The sequence below is a fragment of the Rhinopithecus bieti genome, unplaced genomic scaffold, assembly GCF_001698545.2.
Source record: "Rhinopithecus bieti isolate Rb0 unplaced genomic scaffold, ASM169854v2 scaffold_40803, whole genome shotgun sequence".
NCBI lineage: Eukaryota > Metazoa > Chordata > Mammalia > Primates > Cercopithecidae > Rhinopithecus > Rhinopithecus bieti.
In genome coordinates, this window is record NW_016816762.1 from 309,613 (window position 1) to 327,594 (window position 17,982).

General features: G+C 51.7%; 1 protein-coding gene across 1 annotated transcript in view; it reads right to left on the reverse strand.

Annotated features, from left to right (window-relative positions):
• Positions 1 to 14,884, reverse strand: part of PRDM15 (PR/SET domain 15) — a 61,252-nt gene extending 46,368 nt beyond the window's left edge. The window contains 7 exon segments of the mRNA XM_017855194.1: positions 2,096 to 2,197; positions 8,027 to 8,035; positions 9,565 to 9,688; positions 9,691 to 9,816; positions 11,863 to 12,016; positions 14,076 to 14,169; positions 14,822 to 14,884. Of these exon segments, the coding sequence (XP_017710683.1) occupies positions 2,096 to 2,197; positions 8,027 to 8,035; positions 9,565 to 9,688; positions 9,691 to 9,816; positions 11,863 to 12,016; positions 14,076 to 14,169; positions 14,822 to 14,858 (646 nt within the window). The 5' untranslated portion in view covers positions 14,859 to 14,884.
• Between the last annotated feature and the right edge of the window lie 3,098 nt (positions 14,885 to 17,982).

Sequence of the window (17,982 nt, forward strand, 5' to 3'; positions counted from 1 at the left end):
ACACAGCCCCTCCTATCTCAGGGAGGTCACACAGCCCCTCCTATCTCAGGGAGGTCACACAGCCCCTCCTATCTCAGGGAGGTCACACAGCCCCTCCTATCTCAGGGAGGTCACACAGCCCCTCCTATCTCAGGGAGGTCACACAGCCCCTCCTATCTCAGGGAGGTCACACAGCCCCTCCTATCTCAGGGAGGTCACACAGCCCCTCCTATCTCAGGGAGGTCACACAGCCCCTCCTATCTCAGGGAGGTCACACAGCCCCTCCTATCTCAGGGAGGTCACACAGCCCCTCCTATCTCAGGGAGGTCACACAGCCCCTCCTATCTCAGGGAGGTCACACAGCCCCTCCTATCTCAGGGAGGTCACACAGCCCCTCCCCGCTCACACGCCCACCGCCTTTGGGGCTGCTCCTCAGTCTCCTCCTTCCTGGGCTCCTGAGCCATGGATTTTCCTGAGAAGCCCCCCAGCGAGAGGCGGCCACAGAAGGCAGAGCTGTCACCTGGAAGGCATGCTCGGGACCCCTCTGGTAATCTGGGTGGCAGAGGCTGGACTGCCCGAGTACCTGACTCCAGCCTCGAGGCAGCCGTGCTGTAGGCAGGGACTCCTGCCTCTGTTTACTCATCCCTGAAATGGAGTCACGGTTGTATTGCATGGTGTTGATACCAGGCAGTGTCTGGAGGACCTGGCAATGAGGGGTCTTAGTCACCACCAGCCTGAATGTAAGGGGAGCCCGAGTACCACATCTTACGTAGTTGATGACATACAAGTAGAATTTGACTGAAAATATGAAGGAATTTCTTTTTTCTTCACTCAAAACTAGTTATCAGGAAGAAAAACAAATGAGCAGCAACATCTGTCTGGCTTTGTGGAGGGGACCGCCCAGTGCAGGCAGCACCCTCCCGCTGTGAAGCACTTACCATGGGTCTCCATGAGATCCGGGGTGTGCTCTGCACAAACGTGGCACTTCTAGAAAACCCAACCGCCTGCTCTGCTATTTATGTCTTGGTGACAAACACAAAATGCTTCTCACCAAGCAGAGGGCAAAATGACACGTGCGTAAATTCATTAAAGCCAAGATGAGTAGGATGTCTCAGGAACGTGTGACCAGGTAGCTAAAGCCTGATGGTGTCAGCACAGTGGCTGTCCCAGTCACTCCCCACAACCGCACTGCCTGGAACCCTGCCAGGCCTGGGGCCTCTGAGCATGTTCCACATGTGACAAATGCCACAAACTGTTTCCGTGCGACTCCCCCATGGTTTATTTTACGGGAGTCTTTCTTCACTACACATTAGCCTCATAAGAGGCTTGTAGAAAAATCAGCTCCCTAAGAGAAACAAAGTTCCCAGAGCACTGCAGAGGCTGGAAATGTGTTCAATTCTTTCCCGGCCACCTTAAATTGGTATGTCAACCTGAGTAGATAAAAATGTTTTGCAGGCCGGGCGCAGTGGCTCACGCCTGTAAACCCAGTACTTTGGAAGGCCCAGGCAGACGGACTGCTTGAGCCCAGGAGTTTGAGCCAGCCTGGGTGAAACCCTGTCTCTACAAAAAATATACAAAAATTCGCGGGGCGTGGTGGCACATGTCTGTGGTCCCAGCTACTCAGGAGGCTGAGGTGGGAGGATCGCTTGAGCCTGGCAGGTCAAGGCTGCAGTGAGCCATGATCATGCCGCTGCACTCCAGCCTGGACAACAGAGCCAGACCTTGTCTCAAAAAAAGAAAAAAATGTCTGGCAGATAAGGAAACAGTGGAAGGGGCTGTCAAGTGGAGACAACATAGGCAAGACGGCACAAGAGATGCCATGGCTGGCTCCTGGCCCCTGCCAGCGCGCCAGAGTCAAGGCGCCCAGCTGAAATGCAACTTCCACAACCGTGAGGAGTAAGGAGTGAGGTCTACGGGGGTTGGGGATGGGAAGCGGGACTGCCCAGAAGCTTTAAACCCTGAGAAAGCCTTGGTTCTGACGACTACATTGTGGCGCAGTGGGGCAGACAGGACAAAGCTGGGGACATCCTGACAGCCGCAGACAGGTGACAGCATAAGTCAGAGGGAGCTCGACACAGGAGTTTTACAACAGGGGCTCCCCACACGTCCTCCTTACCATTGAGGAGCTGCAGCTCCAGGAAGGTGGCGGAACACACTTTACACGCCCACTGGCTGGGCTCCGACTCCACGGGGGCGCTGTTTTCTGGGGTGCCTGCAGCTTCAAAAGACATGAGAGGAGAAGAAGGTGACCCCCAAGCAGCTCATGTCTCCACGAATCCCGGCCCAGCGGAGAAGGGGTGTGTGCTGAGAGGCAGTGATGACAGCAGCTGACAGGCCTGTGGTCACTCCACATGACAGACACCATTTTCAGAGCTTTACACACATGGTTGATTTGGCCATGTGACTGTCCCCTTTTCACAGATGAGGCAACTGAGCACAGAGACATGCCTGCTGCAGGGTCACCAGTCACAGAGCTGAGAACTCCTCCAAGAAGCCAGTCCAGAGGGACCAGGTTTGTCCCTTACATGACTTCATGAGAAAAATGCATCCTAAAGAACCAAGCGTAATTCCTCTAAGCTCTCACTGGCTCATAGAATAAGAGACAGTGGAACCCAAAACAGCCAGCCAGTGGCGCCCCCGTGTGTGGCTGGGCTGCTGCTCCCGCCCAGCGCTGTCCAGCAGACTTTCGGTGGATGACTGACGTTCTCCCTAGCTGGTATCCAGCAAGGCAGCCAGTAACCAGATGTGGCTCATGTCCCAGGAAGTAAGTGTTTAATTTTACTAAATTTGAACTTAATTTTACACAGACACCTGAGATAGGGGGCCGCTATCCCAGGAAGCACCTCTATCCCTCAGCCCACACCACACAGGAATCTGGGGAGAGAGAGCTAGGCTGAGGGTACATGACATGTGGTGTAAACCTGGCTATAAAGAGAACTACAGGCACCTTTTAACAAAAAAGTCACTGATGCTCTTGTGCAACCTAAAAACTGGGAGGCATTTTACGTGAGTGTGCCATGATCTGGCCCAGGCCAGTTTCTCTACAATTCATCTGGCAGCTCTATGGGCCAGCCCAGGGCAGGACCCGTGCCCATCACTTTGACTCCAGTCACGATACAGCCCAGATTGAAGTTCATCACCCACAGCAAAGTCTAGGGGCCACTCCCAAAGACAAACTCCTGGGTCTTTAAAAAAAAAAAAATCCAGAACTACAACTGCACATGCATTCAGCACTAGAAAACAACATGTATCTTTTCATATCTAAAACCAGCATTAAAGATGCAATGAATAAAAGGAAAAGATAAGAGATTACTGCTATCACCGTTTGCATGCATGTTCTGAGTTTTCATAAGATAACAAGAAGAAAGAGGTATAAATGCAACATGAAATTTTTTGTCATACTAAAAATAAAGAAAGACCAGAAAGAGCGTGTGTGTGTGGGGTGGGGAACCCTGCCAGCAGGGCATTTTTCCGGGACATCCCGTCCCCACCAGCTTCTGTTCCCTTTTACACTTGCTCTCCGAGAATCCACTGCTTGAAGAATCCCAAAATATCAAGGACAAATGGAAATCAGAACCAAATTCCCATTTCTCACTCACCTTCCCAAACATACACAGGTTCCAAAGAGAGAAAGACACTCACATATGAGTCTCAGAAAAAGAGGACAAGGGCCCAGGTTAGCTGGAAGCCACCACTTCTGAATAAGGGGAATTTCTTCTAATCCACGTGGGCCCTTGTCTCTGGCAATAAGCCTCCACATCCCCACAAGCGCGGGTTCTCCTCAACTTGGTACTCAGCTGCTAAGTAAAGGGGACTAGAAAAACTTGTCATGATGACTATTCGCTCATCAAGAGAAGTACTCAAGATTTTCTGAATATTAATTGTAAAAGATAAGAATTCTTAAGAAAAAATATTAGTTAACAGAAGGCAATTCTTGACTGCCAATCATTTAAATATCCAACAAAAGAGAAGTGTCTGAACAAAATCTAACACCATACAGCTTTAAAGTGATGCCAGAGATAGTACCAGTAGGGAAAAGGCTTAAGATGTGGTAAGCCAGACTGTGCACGCAAAGAAAAGTAAGCAGTAAAATGGGAGGGGCAGCTAGAGCTCTGCAATGCAAAAATGCAGAGTTTTTTTTAAAAAAAGGAACAGCAAAGCTACAGCACAGCAAACAGTCTGGCGTTCCAGTGGGCAGGGCTGACTACAGGGCAGCACCAGAGAACTTCCTGGGATGAAGTCGAGGTCTGTAAGTCAACTGTGGTGGAGTTCAGACAACTGTAGATACTCAAAAGTCTCTAAACTGGCAGGGACAGTGGCTCACACCTGTAATCCCAGCACTTTGGGAGGCCCAGGCGGGTGGATTACTTGAGGCCAGGAGCTCAAGACCAGGCTGGGCAACATAGCAAAACCCCATCTCTACTAAAAAAAATGCACAAATTAGCTACACGTGGTGGCATGCGCCTGTAATTTCAGCTTCTTGGGAGGCTGAGGCATGAGAATTGCTTGAACTCGGGAGGCAGAGGTTGCAGTGAGCCGAGATCACACCACTGCACTCCAGCCTGGGCAACAGACCCAGACTCCGTCTCAAAAAAAAGCTCTGAACTGTACACTTAAAATCGTTGAGTCTTACTGTATGTAAACTATATGTCATCAGTGCTGGTTTTTAAAATACAGGGGCCAGGGAGGTGGCTCATGCCTGTAATCCCTGCACTTTGGGAGGCTGAGGCGGGTGGATCACTTCAGGTCAGGAGTTCAACACCAGCCTGGCCAACATGGCGAAACCCCATCTCTACCAAAAAGAGAAAAATTAGCTGGGCGTGATGGTACATGCCTGTAATCCCAGCTACTGGGGAGGCTGAGGCAAGAGAATTGCTTGAACTGGGAGGTGGAGGTTGCAGAGAGCTGAGATTGGGCCACGACATTCCAGCCTGGGTGACAGAGCAAGACTGTCTCAAAAAAATAAAATTAAATTAAAATAAAAAATACTAGAAAATGTGAATCATATGGCAACAACAGTTGAGTTAAAACAGTGATGCTATATGCGACTGAACAGTTTCCCCAATGTTATAAAATGTGTTTGTATTTTACTTTTTTCATCAGAAAGGTGATTTTGAAAATTTTCTCTCTTTGAAACCCAGGTGTGTTTGAGAAGGTGAGTGAGAAATGGGACTCTGGCTCTGATTTCCATTTGTCCATGATCTTGTGGGATTCTTCAAGCAGCAGCTTCTCAGAGCAAGTGTAAAAGGGAGTAGAAGCTGGTGGGGATGGGATGTCTCATAACAACGCCCTACTGGCAGGGTGCCCCCACCACACTCTCCTCCTGGGCCCCATGCTCTCTCCCATGAAGATCCAGGATGCTTCTTGGGCTGCCCCCTCCATCTGTCAGCAGGTTCAGGTTCTTGTAAAGAAAGAAAATCAATCTTAATGTGAGCTCAAAAAAAGATAAGGCCAGGCACAGTGGTTCACGCCTGGAATCCCAGCACTTTGGAAGGTAGGAGGATTGCCTGAATCCAGGAGTTCAAGACCAGCCTAAGCAACACAGTGAGACCCATCTCCACTAAAAATAAAAATTAAAAAAATTAGCTGGGTGTGGTGGCACATCCCTGTGGTCCCAGCTACTAGGGAGGCTGAGATGGGAGGATCACTTGAGCCCAGGAGGGCGGCTGCAGTGAGCCACGATCATGCCACTGTACTCCAGCCTGGGTGAGAGTGCCAGACCCTATCTCAAAAAACAACAAAAAAAGAAAAGGAACTAGAAAAGTAAATCCACTACCAGAATAAAATAAGTAACTTTTAAAGGGATGTGTTACTGCTCCTTTAGTACAAAACCAAACTTCTCTCTGTATTTAGAAGACAGCTCTGCTGATCTGCAAAACTGACTGATTTCTATACAAAGATGCATGTTTGGAGCGAATGAAAGAGACAGAATTAAGTCAATGAGTCTTAGGAGCTCTCACGCTCACCAAGAAAGACTCGGCCACCACAATAAGTAATTTACAGGAAGACAGTTCCTGGGTTCGTCGGCCGCCAGTACGGTTCTAGGAGCACACCAATGGCCCTGGAGGCCACTCACATCACTCTGCCTACGCCCACTGGGCCAGAGGTGCAACAACGCCACCAAAGGCCTCCTTTCCTCCCACCACCTAGGAGCAGAGTTCTCTCTGGGAGTGTCCACACCAGAGGCCACGTCGCTAAGCAGGAGTGGAATTACACAGTTACCCTAGAACTCCAGGCCTTCACGTGTCCAGTCTAAACAGTGAGAACTGGGCATGTGGCCAGCTTTCTAGATGTTTCTAGCCTCTCTTCGAAGGTCTTGTTATCTATTGAGATACTCATTTCTGAGAAGCGGGCAGCGTTGGGCTCCAGTGCACAGCTTCAGCTGGGTGAGGTGCTCAACACACACTCAGGCTCTGGTGTACCCTGGGTGCACTGGGCAGGCAGGGCTCTAGAAGCACCACTGTGCCTGGAGAGTGACCTCTGGGGGCTCAGGGAGGAGGGGCCCAGGGCAAGGAGCCAGGTAGGTGGCAGAGGATGAGAGGCAGTGTGTGGGTAGGGGGGGCGTTGACACGGCTGCTGGGTTGCTGTTTGAACAATCAGCAGGAGGACCCCAAGGAAAGCCCACCAGGGTAGCCAGCGGCACTTCGAGGGCCAAGCCAGAGCTCAATGGGGGGCTCTCTCGGGAAGGGAAGGAGGAACCTAACCGACCAGTGAGTGGACAGGAATCATGATGTTCACTACCTCTCCAGAAATAACTGCTTGCCATTTGTCCCCAAACACAAGCGACCATTCTAAAAAGCATTTCTGAAATCTAAGAGTAACTGAGTTGTTTATTTATTTCCCCAATTATAAACCCTGTTGAGGTTTAAGCTATGCTTAAGTGACCACATGCTCCCATTTACGCAGACTGTCCTGGTCGAATTATGACAAGTGTCCTTTCGTTCTGAGAGGTTTTAGGGAGGAACTGGAATTACCCTAGGAACTCTGGAATCAGGAGGCGACTCTGTTGAACACCACAGTCCCAGGCAGACTTCATTTAAATATATTGTTTCAAACTCAGCTCCAGATTGAAGGGTCTCCAGCAGGTAAAATGAATACAAAACACCTGTAGCTCCAATAAGGGGTGGCAACTTTTGCTTTGACCTTAGCCTTGAGAGTGGTGAGGGCATCCCCCAGGAAATAAGCTGACAAGGGGGTAAATGGCCAAGAACAGCATCTCAGAACCCAAACCCCAGCATGGCTCCAGTCTGGGCTGGCCATGGGCACACATGCTGCCATCTGCCTAGGCCTTCAGGAATTCCAGACACAAGCAGCCCAGGCCCCGAAGATCACAGTCACTTGGGTCTGCTCAGAGAGCCCAGCCTCGCAGGACTTGGAAATGGCCCCTGACCCAGCAGGCACCACCACGGGGGCCTCTCTCGTGCGGGGCCAGGCCAGGCCAGGTACCTGGTTTTGGCAAAGCCACGAGGGTGGGGCTAGGAGCAGCTGGGTAAAGAGCAGTGGGTTTCTCCAAGTTCTTCTGTCCTTTTCATTCTTAAAGAAGTCCACACAAAGCCACGGTCTTTCTCTGTGAAGGGTGCGAAGGCCCCGGTACACTCAGCTCACTTTACCAACCTGGCCGGAGAGGATGCTGCCACCACTGCAGGCCCTAGAAGGAGCCGCCCCACGTGGCTCCTTCCGACACTCCCTGGCAGCATCCCCAGCGGCCCCTCTCCACCCAGCCCTCACATGGCCCATAGTGGGTTCAATAGTGGCTCCCCAAAATGCACATCCACCTGCCACCTTTGGGAGAGGATCTGTGCAGATGCCATCAAGTTAAGGTGAGGATGTGATGGACTGGGGAGGCCTGAATCCAATGACGGGTGGCCTTATGAAGAGAGGACACAGAGACATGGGGGAGAAGACAGGCAGAGACTGGAGTGACACAGCCACAAGCCAAAAGACGCAAAAGGCCGCTATGCCGGCCACCACCAGAGGTTGGGGAGAGTCCCAGGACAGATCCTCCCTCAGGGTGCCCAGAAGGAACCAGCCCTGCTGACATCCTGACCATGGACGTCTGGCCTCCAGCACTGTGAGAGGCACATTTCTGACGTGAAGCCACTGGGTTGCTGGTGTTTTACGAGGGCAGCACAGCACTGGGACACTCCCACACAGCCTGTCGCAGACCTGGGATTAGGGACAACCAGGGGCATTTTACAAAGCCTCAAACATACTGACAAACAGGACAGACCAGAACCTTCCAAATATGTTAAGAATCTTACGCTACCGAGCTACTAATATTTTGGATTACACTGCATTTATAAAACAAGGAAACAATGCTCATATGAGAATCAGGTCGTTTGGCTTGGGGGGCTCAGGCGAGTCAGTATCTATTTCTCCCCCTTGAGCAAATAATCTTCATGCCAACGATAAATAACATTTGCTTCCCTGCGTAGTGTCAGCTTCAGCCGTATGAAATTGCTGTTTTGCAGGTCAAAAGGAATTTCATAGAGTTTCTTCAGGTTTCATGAGGAGGATCTATGTCAAAACACCCGCAACATGGATGAGAAAGATTTAAAGTTCAACAGCCCTGCTTGATGGGCAAAGTGATGCCCCGACCCCGGCTTAGCAGGACAGGCACTGTGATCTGCTTTTCCAGCAGGAATGCTAGATATGGGCAGATCACACACACAACCTTCACTAGGGCTTTCTTTGAACATGCAGGCGCACACACACAGGTGCGCGTGCACACACACACACACACACACAGGTACGCACATGCGTGCGCGCGCACACACTCACACGCACACATTCCCCCCAACTCTGGGAGGTGGCCATTGCACGGTGAACAGCAACACTGGAGCCGGGTGCCAGGGACCAATCCTGATTTCTTCATCTACTCCACTGTGACCTGGGGTTAGTTCCTTAACCTCTCTGTGCTATTTCCTCTGCCTAAAGACAGGGCTAGTACCCCAGCCTCATAGGATTAGGAGGATGAGTCACTGGACGTAGCCCCAAGGGCAGAGCTAAGCAGTCATGCACCACGCACCACGTAACAAGGTTTCAGTCAATGACAGTGGTCCCATGAGATTCTAATACAGTATTTTTCCTCTATTACCTTGTCTATGTTTACATAAACAAATACTTACCATGCATCACAGTTGCCCACAGCATGCAGTACAGTCACATGCTGGACAGGCTGGTAGCTAGGACAACAGGCTACACAGCACAGCCTGGGTGTCTAGCACGCCATGCCATCAAGGTACATGAGAGTGGGCTCTACAACGCGCCAAAGACAATGCCATCGCCCCATGACACATTTCTGAGAACATATCTCTGTTGTTAAACACTGTCTCAACTGTGTTAGCTTGTGTTACATCCACGTGCCCAAACTGACCAAGGATGTTTGACAAGGAGAAAGACAGACCCGACTCTCCACCCCTCCACTCTCCGCATCCCAGCAGCTGGCCCAGCACAACCCATCTCACCAGTGTGTTTGGGTCAGCGCAGAGCTCAGGGGGCCATAACCCCTCCGGCATGAGCCCTGAGGGAAGGTATCGGGCCTCGCTGATCGGGCGGCCGCCACAGTACCAGGTGGGCGCCGGCGAGCCCGACCTTGCTTCAGCATGGCTTGTCATCTCTTGGCATAGAAGCGCCCGCGTTACCACACGCCGCAGGCTCGGTGGCGTCCGGGGGATGTCTCTTTGAGGTGGTGGAAGTACACGCTCGCTGCCCGTGCTGGTAGGCGTTCAAGGTTCTTTGGTCAGCCTCCGCCGCCGGCCGCACCAGCATCATCCAGTTGCAGTCATCCTCATTGGAGGTGTCAAAGCACACGGGGTGCCCATCCTTCTGGAACACCTGAGGGTGAGTCGGCCCGCGGAGAAGCCGGGAAAATGGCTGATTACCCATCTGTGTGTCAGCGTGTCAGGGGCGGGTGCTGAGGAACCCATCTAGACAGTGCCACCTCAGAGGCCATATGGGCTCCTGTATGGGATGCTGAGGTGTTTACAATGGTGAGGAGGGTCACAGGTAGACCATGTGGCTTGGATGGGTCAAGTTAGTCACAGGCAAAAGGAAGCAGCAGACACAGCCTATGTGTCATCACACATCACACACCAGTCTATGTATCATCTGGATACCTGAGTGTTACTCACGGCCCAGGTGCAGAACTCAAGTTCAAATCAGGTTCTAGTGGGCCTGGGGATATTGAAGTTCTTGTCCTGGTCCAGGCCGGCTTTGGGCTATCTGAGCTCCACTCCTAGTCCACATGCCATAGGGACACCTAGGCTCTCCAGATGGCCCAGTGGGAACTGGGACACCGTTCTACTCCCAGCTCCACCACAGGACGCTGGGTTCCTCCGGCTTTATGAGCTACCTCCCCATCTATCAAACAGCACTATTGCTTTATGGATTAAATGCAGGCAGGAAGCAGGGAGAAAAACGTACATATTTTGAAGTTCAAATCAACCACACGACTACAGGAGGGTTTTGTTCCTTATTTTCTGATGCCATGATCTCTTCCTCCCTGCAGGAAGACAGCTCTCCCCTCTCCTAAGCTTTTCCTAGAGAGGCCTCTCTAAGGACGGAGCCCTTGGAAGTGAGAGGTGGGGGTAGGGGACCACCAAGTACCTAATGACCACCAGTTGCTGAGGAAAGCGTGCTCCCAGCTGGTGGCACCGTGCCTCTGGTGGGCACAGTCCAGCTGAACGCTGGTGCGTGCACTGAGAACAACCCGCTACCAGGAGATGACCTGCAAAATCGCGTAGCTGAAAGACCACCAAAATGGGCACAAAAGGCTTCTTTAAAGGGGCCTCACCCCCAACTGTGCACCCACACCAACTATATACATTCACTGGATGGGTGCTGCAAAGGACAGGCAGGTAGCCGATGGCCTTTCCGAGGCTGTATGGGGTATTGTTACATACTTCTTCAACTTAAAACAGCCCCTTCCTCCCTTCCTCCCTTCCTTCTCTTCCTTCCTTCCTCACTTCCCTCCCTCCCTCCCTCCCCTCCCTTCCTTCCTTCTTTCTCTTTTGTAAACAACTCAAGTGCCTTTCCTTTTTTCCCCTTTTTGCTGCAATCTGCCTTATAAGCCCAGGTTTTCAAAGGGCTTCCAAAAACCCAAGCTTGTTCACTTCACCTGCCTGTCCTAAAACAAGCGGATCCCTTTCAAGGGTCTCTAAGAAAAGTTTGCTAACTAACAACCCATTCCTCATTTGTTTATTTCACAGATATTTCTGAAGCCTGGCTGGCTTAGGGTACTATCGTACCCCTGAGGGCAGACATGGGAACAGTCAAAAACCCGCGTCGCCTGGCCTCATAGGCCTTCCAGAGGGCTTTTTACGTATTCTAAAGCCTGCCTTGCAATACACATACATTTTAGTTTTCTCGAGTTCACATCAAAGTAGAGAGCCACTGTCTTCTCTCAGTCTGATGTGCTTTTTAGAGCTACCAAACTTTGCACTGTTGGCCAATGTCTCCTCACTGCCTAAACAAACACCTTCCCTTTGAAAGAGCTTTGCAAACTACCATACGCTCTGCACAGGTGTGAAAATAACTGGAGTGATGGACCCCTGCAAGACACTGCCTTGTAAAGCCTGCAACAGCAACGGAGGTCGTAAGACAGCTGGAGTCAGCATTTGGGGTTTCTCCTGCGTATATGTTTTAAATACACTCTTTAATGTTCTGAAAAACTGAAAAATTACAAAATACCAACTTAATATTGATGCTCTTGCAATGTAAAAAGAAACGTTTCCTTGGAAATTAAGCAGACCTACAACGTTTAGAGCTATTTTCGAGGAATTGACAAATCACAGAAACTCAGTGGTTCTCACTCCCCATTCCCACATAGGAACGCCAGAAAAACACCCAGTTCCTGAGCTCCTGTTTGGCAACAGCCTTTACCTTCAGGGGAAACGCAGACTCCTTTTCCCATTTGGCGACCCTCCTGGACTCAAAGGGACCGAACTGTGTCCGCTTGACGAGCTGAGTGACAGCAAACACCCCCTCAGCTCCGTCTTCCAGTCGTCTGATCTCCAAGTTGGGAGGAAGGGATGACCTGGAAATGGAATAAAACAAGACTCAAAAGACAGCACTCACACCTGGGGACTGACTCGTTAAGCTAACCTAAAAGCTCGCCCTCACTGACCGCCAGGGGTCTTCTGAAATAAAACTCTCCAGGTGATAAAATAGAAGCCTTCTGGTGGCTCACACCTGTAATCCCAGCACGCACTTTGGAAGGCCGAGGTGGGAAGACTGAATGAGCCCAGGAGTTTAAGACCAGCCTGGGCAACATGGTGAAACGCTGTCTCTACAAAAAATACAAAAAATTAGCTGCCATGGTGGCATGTGCCTGTAGTCCCAGCTATTAGGAGGCTGAGGCAGGATGGCTTGAGCCTGGGAGTTCAAGGCTGCAGTGAGCCGACATTGTGCCACTGCACTGTAGCTTGGGTGACAGCACAGGACCCTGTCTCAAAGAAAAAGAAAACAGAAGCCTTCCTAATAGGTGCTGAATGAAGACTGAGGCTGAGGTTGTGATGATGCCCTCGGGCTGTGGCAATCTAGCCGTAATCTTGTGGCCTTAGCTACACGAGGCCGACCACAAGGCCCTCCTGAGATTCATTCACCCAGAGCACGCCATGGCGGGGCTGTTTACTAAAGGATGGATTCCACTCCCCGTGGACAACCTGTTGACAGCGACAACAGGTGCATCTCTGATGGGGCTGCTATGGAACAGGAAAGGGTCAGACTGGCATGGGGACCAGCGATGGAGGGGGGACCACAGGGAACTCGCTGCTGAGGAGCTGTAGGAACAGCACCCCGAGGGAGACGCAAGGGCCATGGGCGTCCCAAAGAGAAAAGGTATCCAGCCAAGTGGAGCAGGCCAGTTTCACTGAGGATGGGATCTCTTTAACCGAAGTAGAAGAATGTCAAGGACAGGGTGTGGGGAGGAAGGCATAGGAGCCGGGACGAGCCCATGACACGTCCAGAACAGAGGCGGACATGGGGTATCCAGCACACAGGCCCCTCAGACAGAGGCAGACATGGGGTCCCCAGAGGACAGACCTCTCCAACAGAGGCAGACATGGGGTCCCCAGAGCACAGGTCCCTCCGACAGAGGCGGACATGGGGTCCCCAGAGCACAGACCTCTCAGGGTGGGCAGGAGGCCGCTGAGACGAGGAGCCAGCCCAGAGGGTCCAACTGCAGGACCAAGGGTTTCAGCTGAATTTTCATGGGCAACAGGCAGCCCCTGAGGGTTCTGGGGAAGAGGGGGGTTGATGGGAAGAGGGGGGTTGATCCGCTCTCTACTTTAGGCCGAAACATTAATCTCTTTGTTTTGAACCACACTAAGGAAAAAACAAATGAATGGTGTTGTGAGGCATGGGGAGGCCCTGGAAACAGTCCTGGAAAGACGGTGACCATCTGTGCAGCAGCAGCACGTGCCAGGTACCATCACCCACAACACCACAGCCACCCCACGGGCACCGCCATCCTCTCCCCTTTACAGAGGCCACCGAGGTCTGGAGAGGAGTGCCTTGCCCAAGCTCACCTGCCCGGGGCCACCAGGTGGCACAGCCTCCCCCAGGTGAGAGTGGAACGGCAGGGCAGCTGCTGCCCACTGAGCTGCCTCACCAGGCCTGCAGGGGCTGCTTCCGGAAGCTGCTGTGGGTCAGCCCCGTCCAGTCCTCATGACCCCCATCCCCTGCCCCGCCTGCGTGTGCATGTGTCCGCTGGCAGGCCAAGACCTGGAATGCAGAGAAGCCAACGAGCAGACCTCCAGCTTGGCCACTGGTGCTCAGCATATCAACCACCTTGGCCAGTCCATTCTTCTGCAGCCTCCACAATGTGTCAGGAACAGCTGGGCTCCAGCTAAGAACCCTGGAGTGGATCAAAGAAACTCACTCTGGAGCTTTGAAGCGCGTGTTTTGGTGCATCCCGGCAGCAAGGCTGCTCAGTTCACAGAGGGAAGGGAATCGCTGGCACTCACTCAGAGTGCCTCTGTTCTCCCTCGGGCTCCTTCCTCCCCGTCTGTAGACATGAAGGCTGCTAGGCTCCTGCCGCAGCTGGCATATGGACAGGCCTGGGACCGTGAAAGCAGCTCACAGCGGTCACTCACCTTGCCCTGCTTAACACAAAGGAGTCTTTGACCATGACCACTGGGCCTAGCTCGGGACATTCGGAGTCGTGGTACTGGCTGCAGTCTTCACACCCTGTAAGCAGACATCCGAGCATTAGAGCACCCAGGGGAGGAGACACGCAAAGAACACAAACCTGGGAAATGGGGACCCTGGCCCCATGAGGGTGACCCAGAGTCATGAGACACATGCATCCGACACCACAAAGATAAGCAAGGGACGGTGCATCGGATGGCACGAGGCCTGTGTCCCGAAGGCCTCCGTCAGTGCTCACGCACACATGAGGAGTGCAAAAGCAGGACATGCCTCCAGGGAAAGCTCCAGCTCCACCGTACACCTGAAATCAAGCACGGTCACCTCCACGGTGACGAAGACCAAGACCCTCCCCAAAGAATAAGCATAAATGAAAATGGCCAATGTTAGCGGGTTCGTGATAACTCTAACACACTTCCCTCCTGACTAGCCCTGGATTACTTTTCTGGACCAAGTGCTACCCCCTGCAAAGTGCCCTCGGCCAGGAGTTCTGAGAAAGGTGATCCTATTAAAACCACACCCCTGTAAGTGCACTGCTTAGGAAATAAATGTGTCGTAGGGAAAATTTAAATACACAACTTTTCTATATTATAAAAACCAAATGTGGACATGGCTTTGCCCAGATAGCAAACACCATGCCCATCTGTGTTCTATGACATAGGGCTGGTCTCGGACAGGTCCCCGGGCCACTTACAGATGAACATGATCTCTTCGCTCCCATCTTCAGCCATCTCTGACACCTGTCAGGATACAAGAGAGCCTCATTACCCAATACCAAAATACTTTTTTTTTTTTTGAGATTGAGCTCCCTCTGTCACCCAGGCTGGAGTACAGTGGCACAATCTTGGCTTACTGCAACCTCTGCCTCCCAGGTTCAAGTGATTCTCCTGCCTCAGCCTCCCAAGTAGCTGGGACTACAGGTATGAGCCACCACACCCGGCTAATTTTTGTATTTTTAGTAAAGACAGGGTTTCACCATGTTGGCCAGGCTGGTCTCAATCTCGTGACCTTGTGATCCGCCTGCCTCGGCCTCCCAAAGTGCTGGGATTACAGGTGTGAGCCACCGCGCCTGGCCTCTTACCAAAATAATGTTTAAAGACAATTCCTGCTAAGGGCCTCCTCCAGCCAGTATAGGGACATTACGTAGTGCTCTAAAGAGAGCACACAGTGGGGTCTCCTCTTATTGTGGGATGGGGCTGGGGTCCCTGAAACACCTTCTCACCTCAAATAATGTTATTTTAAATAAAAGCAACGGATTTGAACATCCTCGTGAACTCAGATTTTTATCTTTTCATGTTAGCCATCAATTACCATTTTTAAAACAAATATATCACCTTTTTGTGGTGACAGGGTCTTGCTCTGTCACCCAGGCAGGAGTGTAGTGGCGTGATCACAGCTCACTGCAGCCTCTACCTGCTGGGCTCAAGCAATCCTCCTACCTCCGCCTCCCAAAGTGCTGGGATTATGGCACGAGTCATCGTGCCCACCTATATCACCATTTTTAAAAAGCCAGTTGTCACTTTTTTTCCCCTCACTCATTGGGCCGTGAATTCCTCAAGGTCGGGTATGTTTAATGCAACATTTTTTCTTCAGTTCCTAACCTATGGCTGGTGCCCCATAAACACTCGTTTCTCTGGGAACTAAATAAATGCGTGATGTTGTGGAGGACTCTCGTGCTCCCACATAAGCTGTTATCAGATCCAATAATTCTATTCCCTATCCATCCTTGAGGTTCACCTCCAGAAACACTTGCATAGTGGGTAGATGAGCACAAACTGACACCCACACACACATATATTTACAGGGTGATCTAGACATTGTTTACTCCTGGGCTGTAAAATGGAAATAAAAACACCCACCTCATGCAGTTTGGGAGGAGCATAAAGTGAGATACACACAGTATGTGCTACCGAATAATCATTCCTCCTCTGCCCACCCCCATTCCCAACTGTGCCCATTGGCACGTCCTTCCTGCATCCTGCTTCTCCGATGCCCGCTGCTGGTGGTTTAGGAAAGCGTGCATGCTGGCACTTCTTGAATGCTGATTCCACACGCCCTCCACCCCACTCATCCCCAGCAGCTTCAAGGGTGAAAAGCAGACCATGCAAAACCCATATGGAAACTCACAGTCACTGAGCATGCGTGTTTGAGAGCAGTGTGGGGTTGAAAACTTCAAGTTAGGAGAGTGAGTTAGCTACAAGAAAGTGAGGCAGAGGAGAGAGAGTTCCAATTTGACCTTAAAATGCCAGAAATAACCAGGGGGGTGAAATTTTCTCCCAGAACAGCACTTTATCTTCTTTTCCTGGGAACACGCATTCATGTTCCCAGGAACATAAAGGTATCTCACTGACTCAGTTTCACAGCCACATTCGGCCTCGCCTGCCCCAGCTCCTGGGCACCTCGGCGCAAACAGGGACCAGTCTGGGATGGGGGCTCAGCGGGGCAGTGAACAGGAGATGAATAGGGGCAAAGGGCAGAAGAAACCCAGGGCGGGGTGGGGAGGGGCACGCTTTCGTGAGTTGCTGCTGTGCTGCTGGAGGTGTAGGACCTGTGTGCCCCCTGCAGGAACCCACGCCACTCACGGTCAGAAGCTTGGGCAATGGGAACAATAGGCCTTAAGAGGCTCCCCACACTGTGGTTAGATCACCGCAGAATACAGAGTCCCAACAAAGGTATTGGAATCGGAGTGGGAGGATGGCGGGAAGTCATCCTGGCCTTGCTTACTTGGGAACCTGCACGAATCCCCTGAGGCCTGGCGTGGCCGCCTCTCCCCGGGGCAGACCTTGCCTCTGGCCTCCACCTCTCACAGACTGCCCACCCCCCAGGTGCCCCCAAAGAAGATCCCCTCTGAGCGGAGCTGCTGGGAAAGGAAACCCAGAAGAGGGAGGTGAGGGAAGCAGGAGAGCAGGGTTTTAGCCTCCTGTGCTACACTCCGATTCTATGTAAATGTCTGAGTCCTGGCAGTACGGGTCCTGATTAGCAGCATCTGGTCCCCAAAACATGGCCTCTCTAAAACAGCTCCTCTGGGCCCAGGATCAGAGACCACAGTCACCCTGGGCTGCAGATCAGGCCTGAGTAATGGAGCATCTTCAAAGTCTTTGCTGTCTTAGCAAAAATCTCTTTAACACTCAGAAAGTGCCCTTGTAGAAGGGGAAGTGTGGTCTCCAGACCGCTAAGGCACACAGGACATCCCAGAACAAGGCACACAGGAAGTACTGTTTCAGGGAAAAGGAGAAGAAAAAAGAACTAGAAGTTCAAGATCCCAGGCAAGGTCTGTCATCCCAGCACTTTGAGAGATGAAGATGGGCGGATCACCTCAGGTCAGGAGTTTGAGACCAACCTGGCCAACATGGTGAAACCCCATCTCTACTAAAAATACAAAAACTAGGCTGGGCGTGGTGGCTCATGCCAGTAATCCCAGCACTTTGGGAGGCCGAGGCAGGCGCATCACAAGGTCAGGAGATCAAGACCATCCTGGCCAACATGGGGAAACCCCGTCTCCACTTAAAAAAAAAAAAAAATTAGCCAGGTGTGGTGGCAGGCGCCTGTAGTCCCAGCTACTTGGGAGGCTGAGGCAGGAGAATGGCGTGAATCCAGGAGGTGGAGCTTGCAGTGAGCTGAGGTCGCGCCACTGCACTCCAGCCTGGGTGACAGAGCGAGACTCCATCCCCCCCCCCCAAAAAAAAACTAGCCAGGCACAGAGGTGCATGCCTATAATCCTAGCTACTCGGGAGGCTGAGGCAGCAGAATCACTTGAACCCAGGAGGCGGAAATTGTGGTGGGCTAAGATCGCGTGCCTCTGCACTCCAGCCTGGGTGACCGAGTGAGACTCCGTCTCAAAAAAAAAAAAAAAAA